The sequence below is a fragment of the Leptopilina boulardi genome, unplaced genomic scaffold (assembly GCF_019393585.1).
Source record: "Leptopilina boulardi isolate dan_hultmark-lab unplaced genomic scaffold, ZJU_Lbou_2.1 LbouV2_19, whole genome shotgun sequence".
In the NCBI taxonomy this organism is placed as follows: domain Eukaryota; kingdom Metazoa; phylum Arthropoda; class Insecta; order Hymenoptera; family Figitidae; genus Leptopilina; species Leptopilina boulardi.
In genome coordinates, this window is record NW_026137740.1 from 629,192 (window position 1) to 648,492 (window position 19,301).

Below are 19,301 nucleotides of genomic sequence, written 5' to 3' on the forward strand. Positions count from 1 at the left end.
AGAATAACTGCTAAATTGAATATTTAGCTGATGTTTTCTAAGATTCAAATGATAAAAATACTTTATACGTTAATAACATATTAGAAATAGACACTGTAAAACTAGTTTGTTCGGTATTAAAAAAACTTGGTAAATAAGTTTCAGATTGTTTGCGGCAATGGATTCTTTCAAAAATCTGAATAAAGAAAATTAATTAATTAATAATTAATTTCGAAATTCTCTGGAGTATTAAATGATGTTACTCTGTATGTTTATTTACTGCAATGATATTTAATTTTTGGAAATTTATGTTTAACTTTTTTATGTACCTATTCATATAAAGAGATTAATTAATATACATGTTTACTAAATCTTATTGCGAATATAAAAAATATAAAAATGTTTGTATATTATTTAAATATAAATTAAAGATCATCAATATAAAATATATCATTGATGGACGAGGATTTATTAGAAATGAAAATTGCTTTTTGAGAATTAATGAAATGCGTGATATGGAGCCTGTTTTTAATCTGAGCAGGTGCACTCGGAGAATCGTGCAACGCACAATGTTGGTATTTCTGCTACGTCGATTCTAACGACAGAACGACTGACTCTACTATGGGGAAACATTTGATAAATTCGGGTAGAAATTTACAGAGAGGGAAGTCGCTTGGCAATTAAAATGGAATTAGACAAAACATTCTGGAAAATTGTCAGAGCTCTCGAAAATTTAACAAAAGCCTTTGAATTCAAGCTTATTTGAAATGAATATAAAATTAACATACATTGTGAGAATTTTTTCATATATAATTTCTTTTAAATAATTAGTCAATTATTCAAAAGAATTTATAATAAGTTTGAATTTCTCAAAATTTGAGTTGATAAAAAGATTAATTCAAAAATTATTTAATGAAATATCCGAAATTATCGTCAGATTATTTATTATACACTGAAAAAAGGGTTTGGTATTGACAACCAAATGTTTGGTTGGTATTTAAGCAACCAAAATTTTTTTGTTGAATCAACAAAATTTTAATTGTCTCAATCAAAATTTGTTTCACACAACCAAAATTAGAAAAAAATGATTTTTGTTGTTCTAACTAAAGTTTGATTGGGACAGCAAAAATTTTGCTGATTCAATAAAAAAATTTTTGGTTGCTTAAATACCAACCAAACGTTTGGTTGTTAATATCAAACCCTTTTTCAGTGTATTATATATTATTATTTTCAAGAAATTCTCTATTTTTTTAATTACAATATTATAAAAAAATTTATTATAAGATAAAAACAGTTTTCTATGGATAAAACCATCTCTGGTATTTGAGAATTTTCAGTATAATTAAACAGTTGTTAAATAAGTGAAAATCTTGAATTGTAAACTAGTCAGAGAAGGGAAGTTGATGAAGTAGGTAGAAGGTAGATATTTATAGGATGGAGAAAACAAGCAACCTATGAAATTCAAGGCATGTGAGTATCATCGACGTCCTGCAGGGGCAGGGGCAGGGGCGCACATTGCGGATAATTAGTGAAATTCTCATCCCCTAGTTTGCACCAATAACCATTGCTAATCACACACCTACACCTATTGTCTTTGACGCCCCGTCGCCTCACGCCCGGTTGCTTTAATACAATCAAAATCTCTTCTCACCTTGTTTAACGTGTATGGAAAAAATTTATGTTTTCTACAAATGATATGATATAACCGTATCCCATTTATAATCTTCACTAATTCTGAAATTATTTATCATAGATTATTATCATCAAAGGTGAATATTATTTACTGAAATAAAAGTTTCGTCCTGTCAAAGAAGAAATAAGTCTTAAGTTGAATAATTTGAATTTTTTGTATTCAATATGACTTTCAGTTAAAATAAGAAATATAGGAGCACGACTGTTCAGAAATAAAATTAAAAAAAAAAACATGAACAACTCTATAGGGAGGCAAAATGTTTCTGTATACAATAGAAGCTACCTCTCACGTGAAACTTACAGACCGCACAGTTGAAGAGATTTTGAGATAGGATTGTGTTTTCGGGGATCGAATCAAGTGAATACATACAGAAAAGAAAAACGATAGAAGGATCCTGAAATAAGCCTCACACGTTTGTTTTCTCCGATAAATGTTTTGCTATACACTTTACACCAGAGTTACTTTTTTCACTTGGGCGATAAGAGTGAAACATCCGAGCTCAGTAAATGAAAGCAGCTGATACGAGGAGATAACAATAAGTTAGAAATCTCGAGGGAGAAGCACTTTAATTTCAGAATCATCCTTATTCTTTCATGAGTAACAATTTTAATATTTTGGTGATATAGAAAGATATATATTTTCTAAAACGAAGAATTAATTTTTTTTTAAGGAATATAAATCTTGTATATACGATAATAATTCTTATCAAGGACTGTATTCTAGGTCTCTTAGGAGTATATGTACATATATTATACACATTATTCTCTGTTCTTATTAAAGCCTTTTACCTATGTACTACATTGATGGTGCTCCTACATCTTTTCTCGATCTTCCCCATGGGATTGAACTTTCCAAGTTGGCGTAATAATAAGTGCTCTGGGGAGCAGAGGATGCATATAATTTAACACCATTGGAGATTCATTTTGACTCAGGATGACACGATTAATTCTCAACGTAAATGATCGTGTAGACATCACATAAACATCTCCCTTGAATCCTATTAACATAATATCGTAGTCACAAAACCATCAGAACACAGACTCGACAAACTTCTTGATGGAATCGAAGCAGCAGGAGGCTGAGTGTTACAACGAGGTAAAGTCGTTCTTCATATACGTTAGGGATATAAAAATCATGCACAGTTTGCCAAAAGAATTTGATTCTATAAAACGAAATTTCCTCACCAGACACGTTGCATGCTAATCTATACGTAAATGTTTCGAACATGCCAGAGCATGTTATTGCTCCTTCGATTATATTTAAAGAGTAAACAAGAAGAATCGTGGGTAGAGAGAGAGTGCATTGGACAAACTCGCACATGCAACATGGTTAAAAATGGAAGGAGTAGCTCTCACACGCACGTGCGATTTATTCCGAAACGTGCCGCGCCTGTGTACATACGTTTGGCAATCCAGCACGAGGATCTATTTTGGTGACCATTCACATCGAAAAACATTGACTCACGTTTCGCGGCTTGTACGTGGTCACGAGGATGCTTTGAACTCGTTCCCTAAATAAAGAGGGGGAGAGGACCAAAGAAAGGAGTTATAAGAGTAAAAGCAAAAAAAAAAAAAAAACAAATGAAGAAGAAACAAGAGCGTCAAAGTTGGTGTGAAATAATCACGCTGGTCCCGATCGTAAATCAGAGGAGAAGCGAAATCAAAAAGAAGCAACTGAAACAGAAGCTGAAGATGCTGGATAAAAATTATTGGAGATCCTATACCATCTGAGATGGAGGAGTAGACAAAAAAAAGAAGATGAAATATATAATATAAAAGCATTGAAGAAGACATGATAACATAAGAAAGATGAGGGTTGGAGATAATAAAATAGGAGTGAAAAGAAATGGAAGAGACGAAAATAAGTAAGGAGGAGAGAATAAAAGATTTCTTCTGCTACTTGACTCCACTCGACGTGGTTTATGAATCGCCCGTAACCAACAAAGTACAAGTTTTTCCCATTATTTCTTCATTATTCAGTTTCTCTCTCTCTCTCTCTTCAAAATTGTCCTTTAACTCCTTTCTCACTCTTGCTCTCTAATTCACTTTCCTCTCAATGGAATTTTATAAAAGCATTGATCTTTGAACAACTTAGAGGATTGAATCTACGACAATCGTTGACAATCTTTCTTAAGAAGAATCAGGAAATCAAATATTATTATTATTCTATATAGAATTTATGGTTATACTGGTCGTTGAGTTCAGTAAATTCTTCTTCCTTTACATATACGACGATTAATAGCGTTCACAATACAGTTACAATAAGTGCAGATTTCAATGGACCTGTATATGTATTTATTTCAGTTGAAAAGATAAATTTTATGTAAAACGCCTATACCAAGAGACCGGTCCTCCCACTGTGAGCAAGTTGAATTGCATTTATGAAGGAATTTCGCAAATCTTTCTTCGTCTATCGAGTGAGAGGTATCTAACTAAATATACTAAAAGGTTTTCTCATATCTTTCAATTTAATGATTTGATAATGCTCTAAGTGTGTCTCGAGATTTGTATATATATTATTCAATTTTCTGTAATTTATCCATTTTATTTTGCCCCTTTAATGTGGCGTATTTATAATTTATAAATAAATAATGGAACACAGCTAGTGTATTTTCAATGTCCGATTGTAGAAGGTGTTAAGAGTCTTGAGATCCAACCGGTCTTGGAGGGCCTGTGGCAATGAGGTTCGGATCTGGTTTGAAATTTTTAACTTTATGGTACACAGAGTTAGCTTTGGATTCGCTTTACACTTACATACAACAAGGGATTTAATTATGCGGCTAAATATGGTCTCCGCGAGTGTTGAAATAGCTCCAGTATTTTAAACGACAATGTGCAACCATTAAATCGCTCTTGATTTTCTCGTTCCTTCAACTTAATATGCTCTGCTGCTTTAATAATACATTGACGAAGTTTGTTTTATTCTCATATTTCTTCTAAAAAAATATATTTATCCTTTGCTGTTTCAAATAATAATTCTTTTAATGATTTATTTCACGGAGCAAAATGGAAAACAAAAATAAAGTAATTTTTACTATTTCCAAAGTAAATTCTAAACTGTCCGGATTTTACTGCTCCAGAAATAGTAAAAACTACTATTTCGTAGTAGACTTAACATTAAAAAGAGTATATACGTATAAATTACAAATAAAAAAAAAATAATTGCATGATTCTCCCATTTTGAAATTTGGTATAATGAAAAAGTTGCGAATAAATATGCGTCTAAAGAGACATGTGAAATTGGAATTTTCCTAGTTGAAAAAAAATGTTGACGGAAAGGTGTTTAATTACATCCGCGACATATTTTTTGCTAACTTGTATATTTTACAGAGGAAATGGCATAAAGTTTCAAGTAGCCTCAATTAGATGTTTGGTATATATAAAGTATAATGACTCTCATAGCCATGGATTTAAATACACTATTTGTTACAATTATATTGATTGAAATATGTTTCCTCTGTGTGACAATATTGTAAATTGTAATGTTTTCCAAGCACCATAATCCAAACAGTTTTATTAGAAACATCAAAGACTGTGAAGCGTAACATATTATATGCTAAATAAACTACAACGTATATTTTACCACAACTGTTTTAGGCATAATTCCAAAACTAAACACGCTAACACAACAACGTCTCTATATATTTTATTTTTACCCATTTTTATAGTTTTGTAATTATAAATAAGTTTTCCAATTTTATGTATCAACATAATTGTTCTTTAAATAACGCAAATTCGTCGCACATTATCATATAATAAGTAGAAATATAATGTGGAAAATGAATGAAAGTTAGTGAAAATATTATTGTTGAATTGAATAAATAAACTACTCAACGATTGATTTTTGTGTTAAATTAAGACGCAATTATTAAATTACTAATATAATTAAAGTGAACGATATTTTTATCAGTGAGCTTAATATAGTGTCAGACTGTTTATTATTTTTAAGTTTTAACAGAGAAAAAGTGTTTAAATTGAATGAAAACTGTAAGTAATTATTTTTGAAATATTTAGAGTATTTTTTGTACTTCAGTGTCAAAGATTTTAAAATATGTTTTTTATGTTAATCATTCGGCTACATTTACCTATAAACTTCCGGCGAATTAGGCAAACTCCTGACTTTCCTGCTAGAATTTCCGCTGCTTCCGTTATTTCCCATAATTGAGTAATCCTTTGTCAAAATCAAAATCGTCCAACAAAAACATACAATGCACGGTTTATCACAAAATCATCACACTGAAACACCTTGTCAGATGTTCTTCCTTCTTCCCTCATTCTCGTCCCATAAAAATAAGTAAAAAACGCAACATTTTTCTTCAGTATTCAGGCATTAATAAATGATATGTCGAATCAAAATTATTTATTATCACTTTCAGTTACATTTATAAAACTATAAATTATATTTATAATTTATAAAATATTAAATGGTTATTAAATGTAAATATAATTATAACTTTATAATGATAATTCATTTATGATATAATTGTGACTATTTTCAATAATCATTTTATAAATTAAGATTCCATTCTATATTTTCATTTAATTATATAATTTATATTTATTTAATTTATTAATTAAATTAAAATTATTTAATTTAATTTCAATCATTATTTGATTTTGTATTCTATTAAATTATTTAATATTTATATTTAAGAGAAAAAAAATTTCGTTTTTTACGTAAAAGATTTTACTAATTTACAGAAATTTTTTTTGTTTTGTTTATACAATTTGAAGAAATTTTAAATTTTTTTCACGAGCACAAGTATTCACAGACAACACGTTTTTTTAACTGTTTTTCTTTTGTATGAAGAAAAATTGTTATAGAGTGGTCATAAGTAATTTATGGCACCTCATGGTAGGCCATATCGCAATCATGGTATGGCCATGGTGCGTAGGCATCGTTGATGGCCCGTTTCAAACTGAAGGCCCGAGAAGAGAGAACCATTACCATTCCCGTTCCCATAGCACGTGGCTCCTCTCTCCATCTCATTCTGTGTCTCACCCTCGTGTTCGTTTACCCTCTCTTTCTTTCTCTCTTGTATCCCCCTCTTTCACAAAGCCAGGATCGGCTCTAGGTTTGTTTGCACTAGAAATATAATTTCAACACCTGGTTCTCTTTCCTTTCTTTCTTATATAGGTATATATTTACGAATTTTACATTAAAAACATAGATTCCGCTTGGCATATGTACTATGATTATAAACGATGATTTAGCCAGCTTATAGATTATTCCAATGTAATAGATATAATATATGTACAATTTATTATTATAATAAATATTACATAATATGATCTGAATCCCAGAATTGAATTATTTTTTTACTTTTTGTGTTCTGTAAAAGTTTTTTGAGGTTATTTAGGGCTTAAATTTTGACTCAGATTATATGTATATCGTCTTTTATTTCAATTATAATTAAATTAATTCTCATTTTTTTATTTTTCTCACATAAGTAAATGATTTTGATAACTCTAATAATTGATTCAAGTATTGATAATAAGAAATAAATTTTTTACAGATCCAAGCAACTGATTATTTAATCGAAATAAATTTTTTTTTAGTAAAACCCCCCATAAAACCGACCCTGGTTTTGGTCCTGACACTCTCGTCGCTTTATACAAATACAAATTCACGAGCTGAATACATATAACTATCTCAGTCTCTTATATGAAACTGGCCATGTAGATTGAACGCTACCCATCTCTTTCTGTCACCCTCGGTCGCTCAACACCGTGTTCTCTCCACTTCTCTCTCACTCTTTTCATTCTCTGTCCTACCCTCCTCATTTCTCTTCCAGCAGTCTCCCACCCTTTGATTCTTCTCGTGTCCAACCAATGGTAGGGACACCTACATAAAGGCCACCAATCAAACTTCGACCAGCAATTCAACATCCGTTTTTGAAATCATTTTTATGCTAATCAGATAAGTTTCGGTAAGCACCAGGCATCAAGAGTCAATATTACAGTGAGATGCTAAACACGAATGAATAATACAAATGCACAAGGAGAGACTATAAATAATATCTCTACTACAAATTATATTTATCTGAATTTTTTTGATCTTTGGCACATTCGTCGCACATTCATAGTGAGTTGAAATAATGTGTATAAAGGATTCTCTTTTCTATAGCAATAATATACATGAAATAATAATAAATGTTCATTATTAAAGACATGGCCAATATTGACACACAATATACTGATTTAATTTTGTAGACTGCAATATTAAAATAGCATCACTCAATATTCGGACATGAATTTCATTTTTGACCAAAATGAATATAAGAAAAGAGTTAAGAACATGAAGATCCTCCTAATCCCATAAAGATATATATTATGCGAAGCAGAGCATTACACACGTCTACGAAAACAGACGAGCGTAAATAATTCTCATTTGGTATCGGTATAAACATCTGAAGAAAATGATAGTTTTGTTAAGCGCAGTATGACGTGATCGTATTCTGAAATAACGTCAGTTGAATTCACTCCTCCTCTGTGGCATAATGGACCATTGTTAATATGTTAATGCTACCACGAAAAGCTAAGACCTAAACCTCTAAAACCAACTCTTATTCTTATTCTCGCCCCAACATCATCTCTTGAAAGTCATCATCAAACGACTCATTAGGTATAATGAATGCCAGTCACTTATATTTTCTCTCTTCTGACACTGGCACTCCATGCTCCAATTCTTTGTATTTTTCTGTTTCTTTTTTTTCTCATTTTCATATCTTGAAAAATTAACGAACAAAGAAATTCAATATTTATATCTAAAAGGAACAGTAAAATTAAGCAAAGATAAAAGTCTGTTTCTTTTGACCGCACGTTCAAGAAGAATCTCATTACACAATCCTGATAAGGTGATCAAATCAACGAAGCAAATTCAATAATATTTGGTCTAACTAATGAAAAATATAAGACCTTTAATGCCAAGATATTTTTAAACCGCGAGACATTTTTAGTAACAAAGCCCAATTAAAAATAACAACCAATAACATAATCTAAAATTTGTTTGCAGCTAAGGTCCCTTTCACCTTGAAGTGCTACACATTATAAATAATAGAAAATTAGTTTCATTAACAATAATTTTAATATATGAATACTAAAACAGTAAAGATAAAAGTTTAAAAATATATAAAATTGGCCGTAAATCTCGTTTAGGATAAAAATGTTGATTACGCCTTTGGACGCAAGAACAAGTGCCAGGAAAGAGGGAAAACTTTAATCAGTGTTAGTACTCTCGCAGGATAATATTCAAATGTACATATACTTGTCCATTATATATATATAGCTTGATTAACGGAGACGTTAATGAGCGCGTTGCCTGCTAGCTCGTCGTTATCAATTCGACAGCGCTGGAGAGAATATAAAGAGTCGCGAATATTCGCGTTCATCCGTAAAAATTCTCATCCTGAATCGAAACACGCGAACATGCACTTTTTTTTATCGTGCAAGGCACTCATTTCCATTTTACAAAACGTACAACAAATTGAAAAAGAAAACAAAAATGTCTCCACTCTCTGAAAATAATAGTTTAATTAAATGAATTCTTTCACTAGAAACAACCTCCAAATTCTTAACTTGAGATGGGAAAAGGTTAATTTTACTCACAGAAAAGAATTTTTTTCAAACAATTGAAAAATTCAATTCATCAGAGTAGTATCATTAATAATGATGAAAAGGAACATCAGTAGGTAGAAGAAGTTTTTCTCGTTTATAGCAATGTTATCGTTCAAGGGTAAAACAGAATTATCATCCAACGGTGAATATACTATCCGCAGTAAAATTACTAACAGATGGTATATATCAAAACAAGAAATTCTACTTACCGACCGTGATATAAAGATAAATTTTTTTCAAAAGACAATTTTATTTTTTTTAAATAGAATTGAGCTTACCGAGGCATATCCTGAAGCTGTTTTGCTCTCTGCTTGTGCCTCGAGAGGGCAAAGAGAAGGGCGAGGACGGGTCGAAGAGTTGATCCTGCTGTTAATTCGCCAGGATTCACAGCCCCAACATCGGCACCAAGTGCCCGCAGGGCACCCAAGCACAGACTCACGTTTTCAACCTGAAAGCGTCATACATACATTGAATGTTGTGAAACAATGATATTGCTACAAACAAGGGTAGGCAGACAAAAAAAATTGCTTTTCAGTTAACCCCGTGATTATATTAACCAACAACAAAACCTATTTTATTCACGCTTTACGTGAAAATTCATCGTTTTCACGGGTAAATTTTCCTCCTATATATATGGACTTTGCACAAGGGAATTAAAGTAGAAATTGAGCCTTGATAAATGTTGGCGCACAAATTTAATTTACGGGCTTAGAGTATTTTGTCTCTAATTATACCCAGGATTATTCATTATAATTTATATTTATGATTTAGTTTTCATAAATTAAAAAAGTAACCTTAAATAAATGTATGGTTATTAATTAACTTGTGCAAAAAGTAACACATTACATTATTACATTCCCAACTCTGCTTATGTGCTGTCTATATATACAGTTTAATATTTATTAGTTAATATTAATATTTTATTATTTCAATTTTCGTATATCATTTCTAAAAATGATCCAAATAATGGGGATCAAGTTGATACCACTATGGGTATCAACACGTTACAAATCCATTTAATACATTTAGTTTTAGAAAAACTGTGTTAAATTAAAAAAAAATTATCGACAACATTAATTTTTAAGCTTCTCTGGAATATCCCTGAAGTATAAAGAAAAAAAAATACAAAAAGCGTTTAGACCTAAAACTAAAATATTTTCAATTTTTTAATATGTCGACATGATTAATCTAAATTGAAAATAAAACGAGCGAGAAAGATGCATAGTAATCACTTCTAAGTATAAAGCGTCATCTTTAGAGAATTGCACCCCTTTTGTGGTTATGGTGGCGATGTTGGTTTACCTATGACGGCACTCGTTTACGTGGGTTGGAAAAAGAATTGTCAGATGAGTCATCATCAAGTTCCTCACCACCCTGTGCAACGTTTTTTTATGGACTGGTGATAGAGAGAAAGAGAGCGAGAAGGTGTTAAAGAGAGAGACAGGAAGAGAAACTCACTATGCGAGAAAAAGATATTCACTATGAAAAACAATGGGAACAAAAGAAACTATATGCACGCGTACTAGAGAAAAGAATATATAGCTATCGTCACGGTGCTCGTGTTTCCCCAGGAACATCTTTAGTTGCAGACAATGAAAAAAAATACAACGTTCCTTTAACAGAAATTCGACAGCAGTTCGCTAGATAATATAAACGTGGTACAGTGATGATGATGAGTACAGTGAAGTACTTTTTATGAGGTATACGATCTTGCTTTGTTTTCCGAATAGGTATGATATTGCACTAACCCGACTGCATTAATAAGAAATCCTTAAAGATTTTCTACATAATATAGTTAAAGCACAATAAACTATTTTGCGAGTTTCCGGCATATGACATTTTGATTACATCAGCATTAAGGAAGTATAAGATTAAATATATTATTCTATAAATCATCTAATTTTTTCTCATGTGCTCCACCTTCAATTTTATCTAACAATAGAATCTAAAAAAAGAAAGAAAATCATAAATTTACCGCCTGATGGAACATTAAATGCTCGTAAAAGCGACGACGTTTGGCAAACGAAAGGGATAAACGTTATATTGTTTCCTACTTGAGTTGAAAATTCAATAGGCCATTGATAAATAATTAGCTGCTCTTAGTTCAGCAAGAGTCGTACACACAACTCGCATAATTATGTCTGTTCTTTCTAATCCACTCCTTTTCTACAAGCATACATTAATTGCAGAGCGAAACATTCTTCAAATGACTTCACAAGTTCCACGGATTGAAGGTCTCTATAAAAGGACGATGATCTTTTTCGCCGCGTGCCTTCTACTCTCCGTTGCAGTTCCTTTTACTTTATTTTTTCCCTTTTGCTCTCGATGTTCATTGTATTTGGAAGTCGTCCTAACTCATTATCTTTCTGTTTAAAATAATTATTTTTAGCTTCCCTTAGACATAACACTTTTCATTTCTAAATAATAAACTGTGAACTTTGAATAACGTCTTGGCAGTCCTGGCATTTCGTACGTGGGAAACTAAAATATTAGAAAAATTAATTTTAATCAATTTTGAAAGATCTTGTTTCAGGAAATTCGGCGTGTTATACTTGTGAGCTGAAAGAATAACAACAAAATGTTAGAAAAATAATTATTTGACAATCTGTAATTGTGAAATTGAAAGTTATTTCTGTTGGGAGTACTTAGTCTTATACTCAGAAGAGTATACATGAAATTGGCCTATGGTCTTTTTTCATCCTGGAGACAGGGAGGAGCCAAGACGACGAAGACGATACCATAAGAGGACATCTCTGACCATTTCGTTCGCTCACGGCGTTCTCGCTTGCTTTTTCCTTCGTGTGGCCTATAGAGTCCATGAAATATACATGTACATACAACTGGACAAGTGGTTTTCTTGATCCATAAGTATACAGAATAAAGAATATTGCTTCCAAACTTTCAGGTATAGTTTATCGCTACTCTCTTCACCAAGAGCTGACTTTTGCGATACTACACATGAAATTGCAAAATGTACCTTACCGCACGTTTTATGAGCCACTCAACTATATTCGGCATTTCAGAAGATTTACACTACAACGGAGTTAAACTCTGCAGGCGGTGAATTTTGAAAGTAAAAGTGGATTGACTATACCTATACTTCAAAATTAAATAATATTATTATCATTTTGATAAGTGTGAAACAAAAGAAAAATTGTATAAAAGAACATAAATAATTGAATAAAAAAGCACGCTTTTGAAGATAAAGTAGAAAACACTAACCTGTGATGATGGTTGTCACAACATATTAAAGGTAAGTTTACAATTCGCATATTTGTCCCTTTTGGTATTATAATTACCCAAGAAATTTTTGCAGTGTAAGTAAATAATGTTATAGTGAAATCGATATTTCACGGTTATATCAGATTTTTCAAATCATAATGATGAAGCAGGTTTCGAAAGGCTAGTCCATATCAATTTACAATAAATCCTTCGTATCAGCTAGTATCTCAATCGCGAGTCATGTCCGATATTCGACTTAATATATAACTCAAAACAAACATTTAAGACAAGATCAAGATTTTACAAATGGTTCAATTTCAAAGATTACGAAATTGTACCTCTGAGCCAGTAATTTAAATATCATTCTATAATTAAAGGCTCCTTTTATTCTGGTAATAGAAACATCACTTGATCTCAAGATAGAAGAATATATATCTCTAGACATATATGAATAAGAGAAATATATGCTTCTATTAATTTAGCGCATTGTTCTCTTCGCGCACAAAAAGCAATTGTCACTCCAATTGTAACAACATTTTCCCGTTTCTTTTATTTTTTGTTCTCAATATAAGTATATTATTATTTCTACCTATATACATTACGATGGTATATATGGGATGACAAAAATATTTTTAACGCGTTATGAGCATGAAGAGACGGGATTGATTGTACAAGAAGTTGAGGGACCATATATATATATATATATAAGTTTAAACTGTAAGATATATAATATATTATTTGTGAAGTCGGTGTCATTGAAGCCGGTTCGATCCTATTGTAAACCGAATTCCAAAACGACTACGCCATGAAGCTAAACTAAAAAACCATTCGCCACGTTTCAATTCTTCCTTAGTCGGTGTGCCTGTCCACTTTTTTTTTGTCTTGCAGTTTGAATGTCATCGTTACACGTAACCCATCCGATATAATGACGCAAAACACGAACTGTTCGTTCTTCTCTTATTCATCAATAAAACTCGTTTTGCTGAAAAATGCTTTTGAACCTAGTGCCAATTTTATGATGAGAAAAACCAGAAACCGTAACAAATAGCGAAAATTTAGTATACAAAATGTGATATAAGATTTCGATTCTATTTTATAATGTCTATTCATTTATGAAAATAAAAACATAGGTATTATAAATTCAGAAAAAAGAAATTTGTGGAATGTGAAGAGCTGCACATTACGACTAGAAGAAAGTAGAAGCATATTAAATAGAAGTACACACATGTTCCGGCAATAAGAAGAGAGTGAAAAAAAGAGAAAGAGAACGACGAGTACTTTGCAATGCGAGAATTTCAAGTAACCTTCACCTTGAAATGAACAACATAAAACAACCTTTCATGCAAATTATTGCCTTTGCCTCAAAACAAGGTGCCTCATCTCGATTATTTTTCGAAGAAATCAACCAAAGTGTTCCAAATAATAATAGAGCACAAGGTATTAACCGTTAAACTGTATCATCTTCTTACCATTCAACTGTTGTTTAACTCGAATGCAAAAAAGAGGCCAAAGAAGATAATAATTCTTCCCTTACTGATTAAACTCTGGTTAGAAAGATCGGACGGAATTTCCAGAAGCCGTTGGTTCGGTAAAAACTTCATTTTTAAAAAAACCTGAACTAGACCATTTTTTTTATAATTTTGTATTCTTGTTCCAGAAGTCTTTTCTATATTATACACTACTTAGTTTTAAAATTTTTTCCTAGTTTGGAAAATAAAAAAATCCACTTCCTTTAAGTAAAGTTTTTTGTTGTATTCTGCCATACACACTAAAAAGATCGCAAGCGCCATTATCACTTAGGGCGTAATTGAGGGGCTGGAAACAATAACAACCAGTACGCTCGGCCGGTCGCTTTGAAGCCAGTCAACACGTCAAAAAGGTGAAAAAATTGAAACTCAAAATTCGGATTTTTCAGAAGCACTACTTTATAGAAGATAAAAAAACATATCTTTTTTCTCTCAGAAATTTTTTTCTAAATCCAATATTTTTGATAATAAAAGCAAAAAACCCAAAAAAAAATTTTCTCAAATTTAATAAAATTTTGAAATATAAACGATCATTTCTTTCACAAATAGTAATAAATTTGTTTACAACTTGGTATACATACTAAATTAGGTCTAATAAAGCCATTAAAACATTAGAAAAGGCAAAAAAAATTATTGTTTTATTATTTTTAATTAAAAATTGAAAGAGGTCGATATTCACATTTTTTAACTTTTGACGATAAAATGTCTGCAGGGAATTTCAAAACTGTAAGAACTTCTCTTATAATATTTATATTATTTATATTTATTTATATTATATTTATAATATGCGTATTTTAAATATTTACAAAATATCAAGTATGAATTATAAATGTTACTAATATTAATATTGTTAACAATTCTAATACTAATGTACATACATATAAGATACTGATCACAAAAAATAAACATAACTTTCTTCTTATTTCACTAATTTCTTATTATTCGAGCCGAAATAATTTCACATACTTCAAGAAAGAGTCTCCAGCGGGTTAAGTGAACGCGATGGGCTATCCGCTTTTTCTTGAAAATTAATTTTTTTAAAAACTATAACAGGAATTGATTTGGAATTTTGCAGAAAACTTCCTGAAATAGTAGTGAATAAATATTATAAGAGAAGTTCTTACAGTTTTGAAATTCCCTGCAGACATTTTATCGTCAAAAGTTAGAAAATGTGAATATCGACCTCTTTCAATTTTTAATTAAAAATAATAAAACAATAATTTTTTTTGCCTTTTCTAATGTTTTAATGGCTTTATTAGACCTAATTTAGTATGTATACCAAGTTGTAAACAAATTTATTACTATTTGTGAAAGAAATAATCGTTTACATTTTAAAATTTCATTACATTTGATAAAATTTTTTTTGGGCTTTTTGCTTTTATTATCAAAAATATTAGATTTAAAAAAAAGTTTCTAAGAGAAAAAAGATATGTTTTTTTATCTTCTATAAAGTAGTGCTTCTGAAAAATCCGAATTTTGAGTTTCAATTTTGAGGTGTTGATTGGCTTCAAAGCGACCGGCCGAGCGTACTGGTTGTTATTGTTTCCGGCCCCTCAATTACTATAGTAGAAACATGAGAAAATCAATCTAAGCGACAAAAAGCAAAAATTTCATTCTTTAAATTTTTGGGGATTTGAATATTACTCATATTGAACGTATAAGAACTTTTGCGGTGTTGAATTAAAAATTATTGATATTAATCAAAACTTTAACGTCTGAGTAGAGTATTATAAAATAGGTTAATAATAATAATAAAGACTATATGACTAAATGAATTTCACTTCAATTTCATTCATGATGATATGTTTTGAAAAACTTAGCAAATTATTTTTATGTGAATTTAGTAATTTTCGTGTAAAAGGGGATATGACACGTGTAAATAGTTCTTGTTCTTTCTTTCCGAGAGCATTACAAAAAGGAGAAACGTGACTGAAAAACATGAAGGGCTATACTCCTAAAAAGTTTGCCTTGGGGCAATCGGGTGGCGTTCGAAAAGATTATTCTTATGATATACCCTCTTGTCCCCCATTTATATATGCTTTTAAATCATTTACTGGGAAGCAAAAGCATAAAGAATGTAATCAACAGCTGATAAAAAAATCATAAGCCGCTTTATCTTTTTTAATGTTTTGTTCGCAAAGATATTCTTCACAAAACAATAAGAAAAAAATCGAGTCTTCGGATTAATAAATATGCTGACTTATGAAAATATTTTTAATTCCGCTGACAACATTTTAATATTTATTAAAATCTGTTAATATCAAATATTTTCCTCAATGTATATTTCAATGTTTGAAAAAAATGAAAATGTTTTGTTTAAGAAACAAAATTCTGACCCTTTACAAAGTTGTCGACCATAGTAAAAAAATAAATGTTTATCTATTCTTCCCGTGTAAATTCTGCTGTAAATTAAAATGAAGAGAAAAAAGTCTGTCAACGAGCAATATTTATGTATATGGCTGCACAGATATCTTAAACTTTAAGAAAGCTTTCAAGCTGTAAAAAACGGATCAAGAGGAGCCGAGATCAGTTTTGACAGTGTCTCCAAATATTTTTAACCATTTCTTTCTTGAAGAAAAAGAAGGAGGAGATTTCTTTCGTGACGCAATATATATATAAGGTTAAAGTCTCTTCTCGACTGTTTTGCTTCTGAAACCCTCAACATGCAAGGCAAGAAAGGAGAGAAGATGCGATTATTTTTAGTTTGTCTCGTGCCTCTACGTTTTTCTTTCGCATTCGAGCGGAACTGGATTTATCGAGACTCGGAGTGTAGAGTCACTATATTCAATAGAGGCGACCGCATTTTACATCCAAGTAAAGATCTCTGTAGCTAGTAAGTACACATAAGATTTTACCACGCGGTTTTATCCCTATCTAAATATATGTTCGGTAATGCACTTCTAGACACACGGTTCAAATTGAAGCCAACCAAAAGGAAATCATTCCGGAGTTACGGTCATGAGAAACGAGAGCCAAGACCTTTGCAAACAGAGAAGGCAAGGAACTGACAAACGGAACAGAAAGTACGGAAAATAACAACATTACACTGACAAAATAAAAGGTCTTTACAAATAGTCTCTTATTTAGATTTTAGCCGTGGACTCCATCTAAAAAAATTGAAAAATTCATGATAACAGTCTCAATAAGTACAAAAAGTTTCAAAAAATCGGAAATGTAAATGCAAAATGGTGTTTGATTTGGCGTGGAATACCTCATGTAGAGATCCTTAATTAGCTTAAAATCAGGAAAACATCAATATTTAAAACCTTATTGAAATAATTGAAGTGAATTGACATAGCTTCAGATTCTCAGTTCTCTTTTATGTAAACAGGGGACTTCTCTACTGGATTCCACGTGGCGCTTTAACGGCTTTAATTAACACCAGTTAATTAAAGGACTGTGTTTATAAGCGGCAAAATCGATTCGTTATGGTTGAATTCTTCCAGCAATTATTTCCTACACCAAAAACTCCCAACCGGGATGTGAAATTTTAGAGAAATTCTCTTTTATCTTCGTCGTAAAAGGACACAGTTACAATTCACATATAACAATTTTGATCCTTAGTGCTACGTGTTTGTATTTTTAAATTTGATATTTGAATCTAAATGATGTAACACGAGTAAATTAAACTACAGAGTAGTTTTAAAAAATAATTTTAGTCTTATTTGAAAATTTTGTCCAAAAAAAGTTTTGGATTAAAAATTCTTCTCGAATGATGATTGAAATGTACACAAATAAATAGTGCAAGAAAACATTGGGAAAGCTAGTGATAAATATAAATAAATTCTGAGAATTTTGGAAAATATGAAATAACGCGTAACATTCTCTAATTTGACCACAAAAATGTTCAATGTGAGATTTAATAAACGCCATGGTCCAACTGGTTCGCTTAAATTTGCGACTCAGCATTGGACATCTGGTCAGGAATTTCTCTAATCAGAATTTCTAGAGGAGATCTGTGTCTTGAAAGCTTCGTGGAAGCTCCCATTGAATTGCTGCGTTGTCGGCATGACTTCTAACATCCGTCTTAAACCTTCATTAAATTCTATTCTCTCACTGTCGTTGCAATTTTCTGCATCTATTTATAAACTAGTTCTTAAATTGTCCTCAACAACTTTTTTCACTTCACAATTCGCATACAACTTCTGTAACAAGGTTGTTCTTTAAGTATAATATGGAACCAGAGTTAATGTCTTATTTCTTCTCTTTCTTCATAATTCTTTTTTTTTCTTCTTGAAAGTTATAAATTTTATTCATCTTTTAAATTAAAAAAAAAATCGGTACCTAAAAATTCTGTTAAGTGGTTTGTTTAAAAAGAAACACTGCTAAATACTAATTCGAAAAATTCTATCTAATGAAATACTTAAAGATTCTAACAAATTAATTTTAGGCATTATACTCATGTGTCTCAAAAAGAAAGAAGAAAAATAAATGAACAACAAACAAACAAAATATTTTTTATTTCAATAAAATAAAAACGAAGAAGAGAAAATTATTAAAAGGGTTTTATATTATAAAGAGTTTCTCTCTCATTTTCCTTCTTTGGCTTTTTTAAACGACGCTAGCAACACAGAAATTACGTGAAACATGCAGAAAGGTCAATTCAAGTGAAGAAATGCCGTAATTACTTTATGTTCATAACACTCTTGAGTTTCAAGTTCGGGTAATTTAAAACTGCGAAGGTTGCATGCCAATATCGTGCAGTGACGTGTACGTCATCACAGAAATTAAATGGCTTAAGGAGGTCTTTTCGAACTTTGTCAGAGAAGGGTAAATGCGCCCAGAAAGAGGTAAAGGACCGACGATTCGCGGAATGTAACGGTGAGCACGTAATCCGCGGTTAAAAAAAATCATCAGAGACGCGAAAGGCGTTGCAAAAAAATGCCACTTCTGTAATTACCACAGATTTTTTTTTTAAATTCTTTTCATTAAACGAAGAGTCTTAATGTAACATGACCTTTCTTTTGTATTTTAAATAAAGTTATAATTTCTTTTTTAAAGTGGATATTCGTTCACTTCCAATTTCGGTCAAATGAAAATTCATTGATTTGATAATTCTCTTAAATGGCAAACGTCATTTTTCAAATTTGTAAGGAAATTAAAATGTCAATAAAATTTGAAAATCAATCTGAACTCTAAGAACATGTTTTCTTAATTTATCAAGACAAAAAAGAGGCAGCTACAAGTTTTAAAAAACAAAAAAAATAAAAGGGGGCAAAAATAAGACAATCGTAAGAAATAACGGTCCTGAAAATTGATGATCCT

General features: G+C 31.0%; 1 protein-coding gene across 5 annotated transcripts in view; it reads right to left on the reverse strand.

The window, feature by feature from the left end:
* Positions 1-19,301, reverse strand: part of LOC127277890 (protein sickie) — a 157,317-nt gene that overhangs the window by 88,628 nt on the left and 49,388 nt on the right. For 4 of the 5 annotated variants that reach the window (XM_051299314.1, XM_051299311.1, XM_051299312.1 and 1 more), the window contains exon 4: positions 9,567-9,736. In XM_051299314.1, the coding sequence (XP_051155271.1) occupies positions 9,567-9,736 (170 nt within the window). Of the gene's footprint in view, positions 1-5,756; positions 6,150-9,566; positions 9,737-19,301 lie in introns of those variants that run through there. The other variant, XM_051299315.1, reaches the window with a different exon arrangement.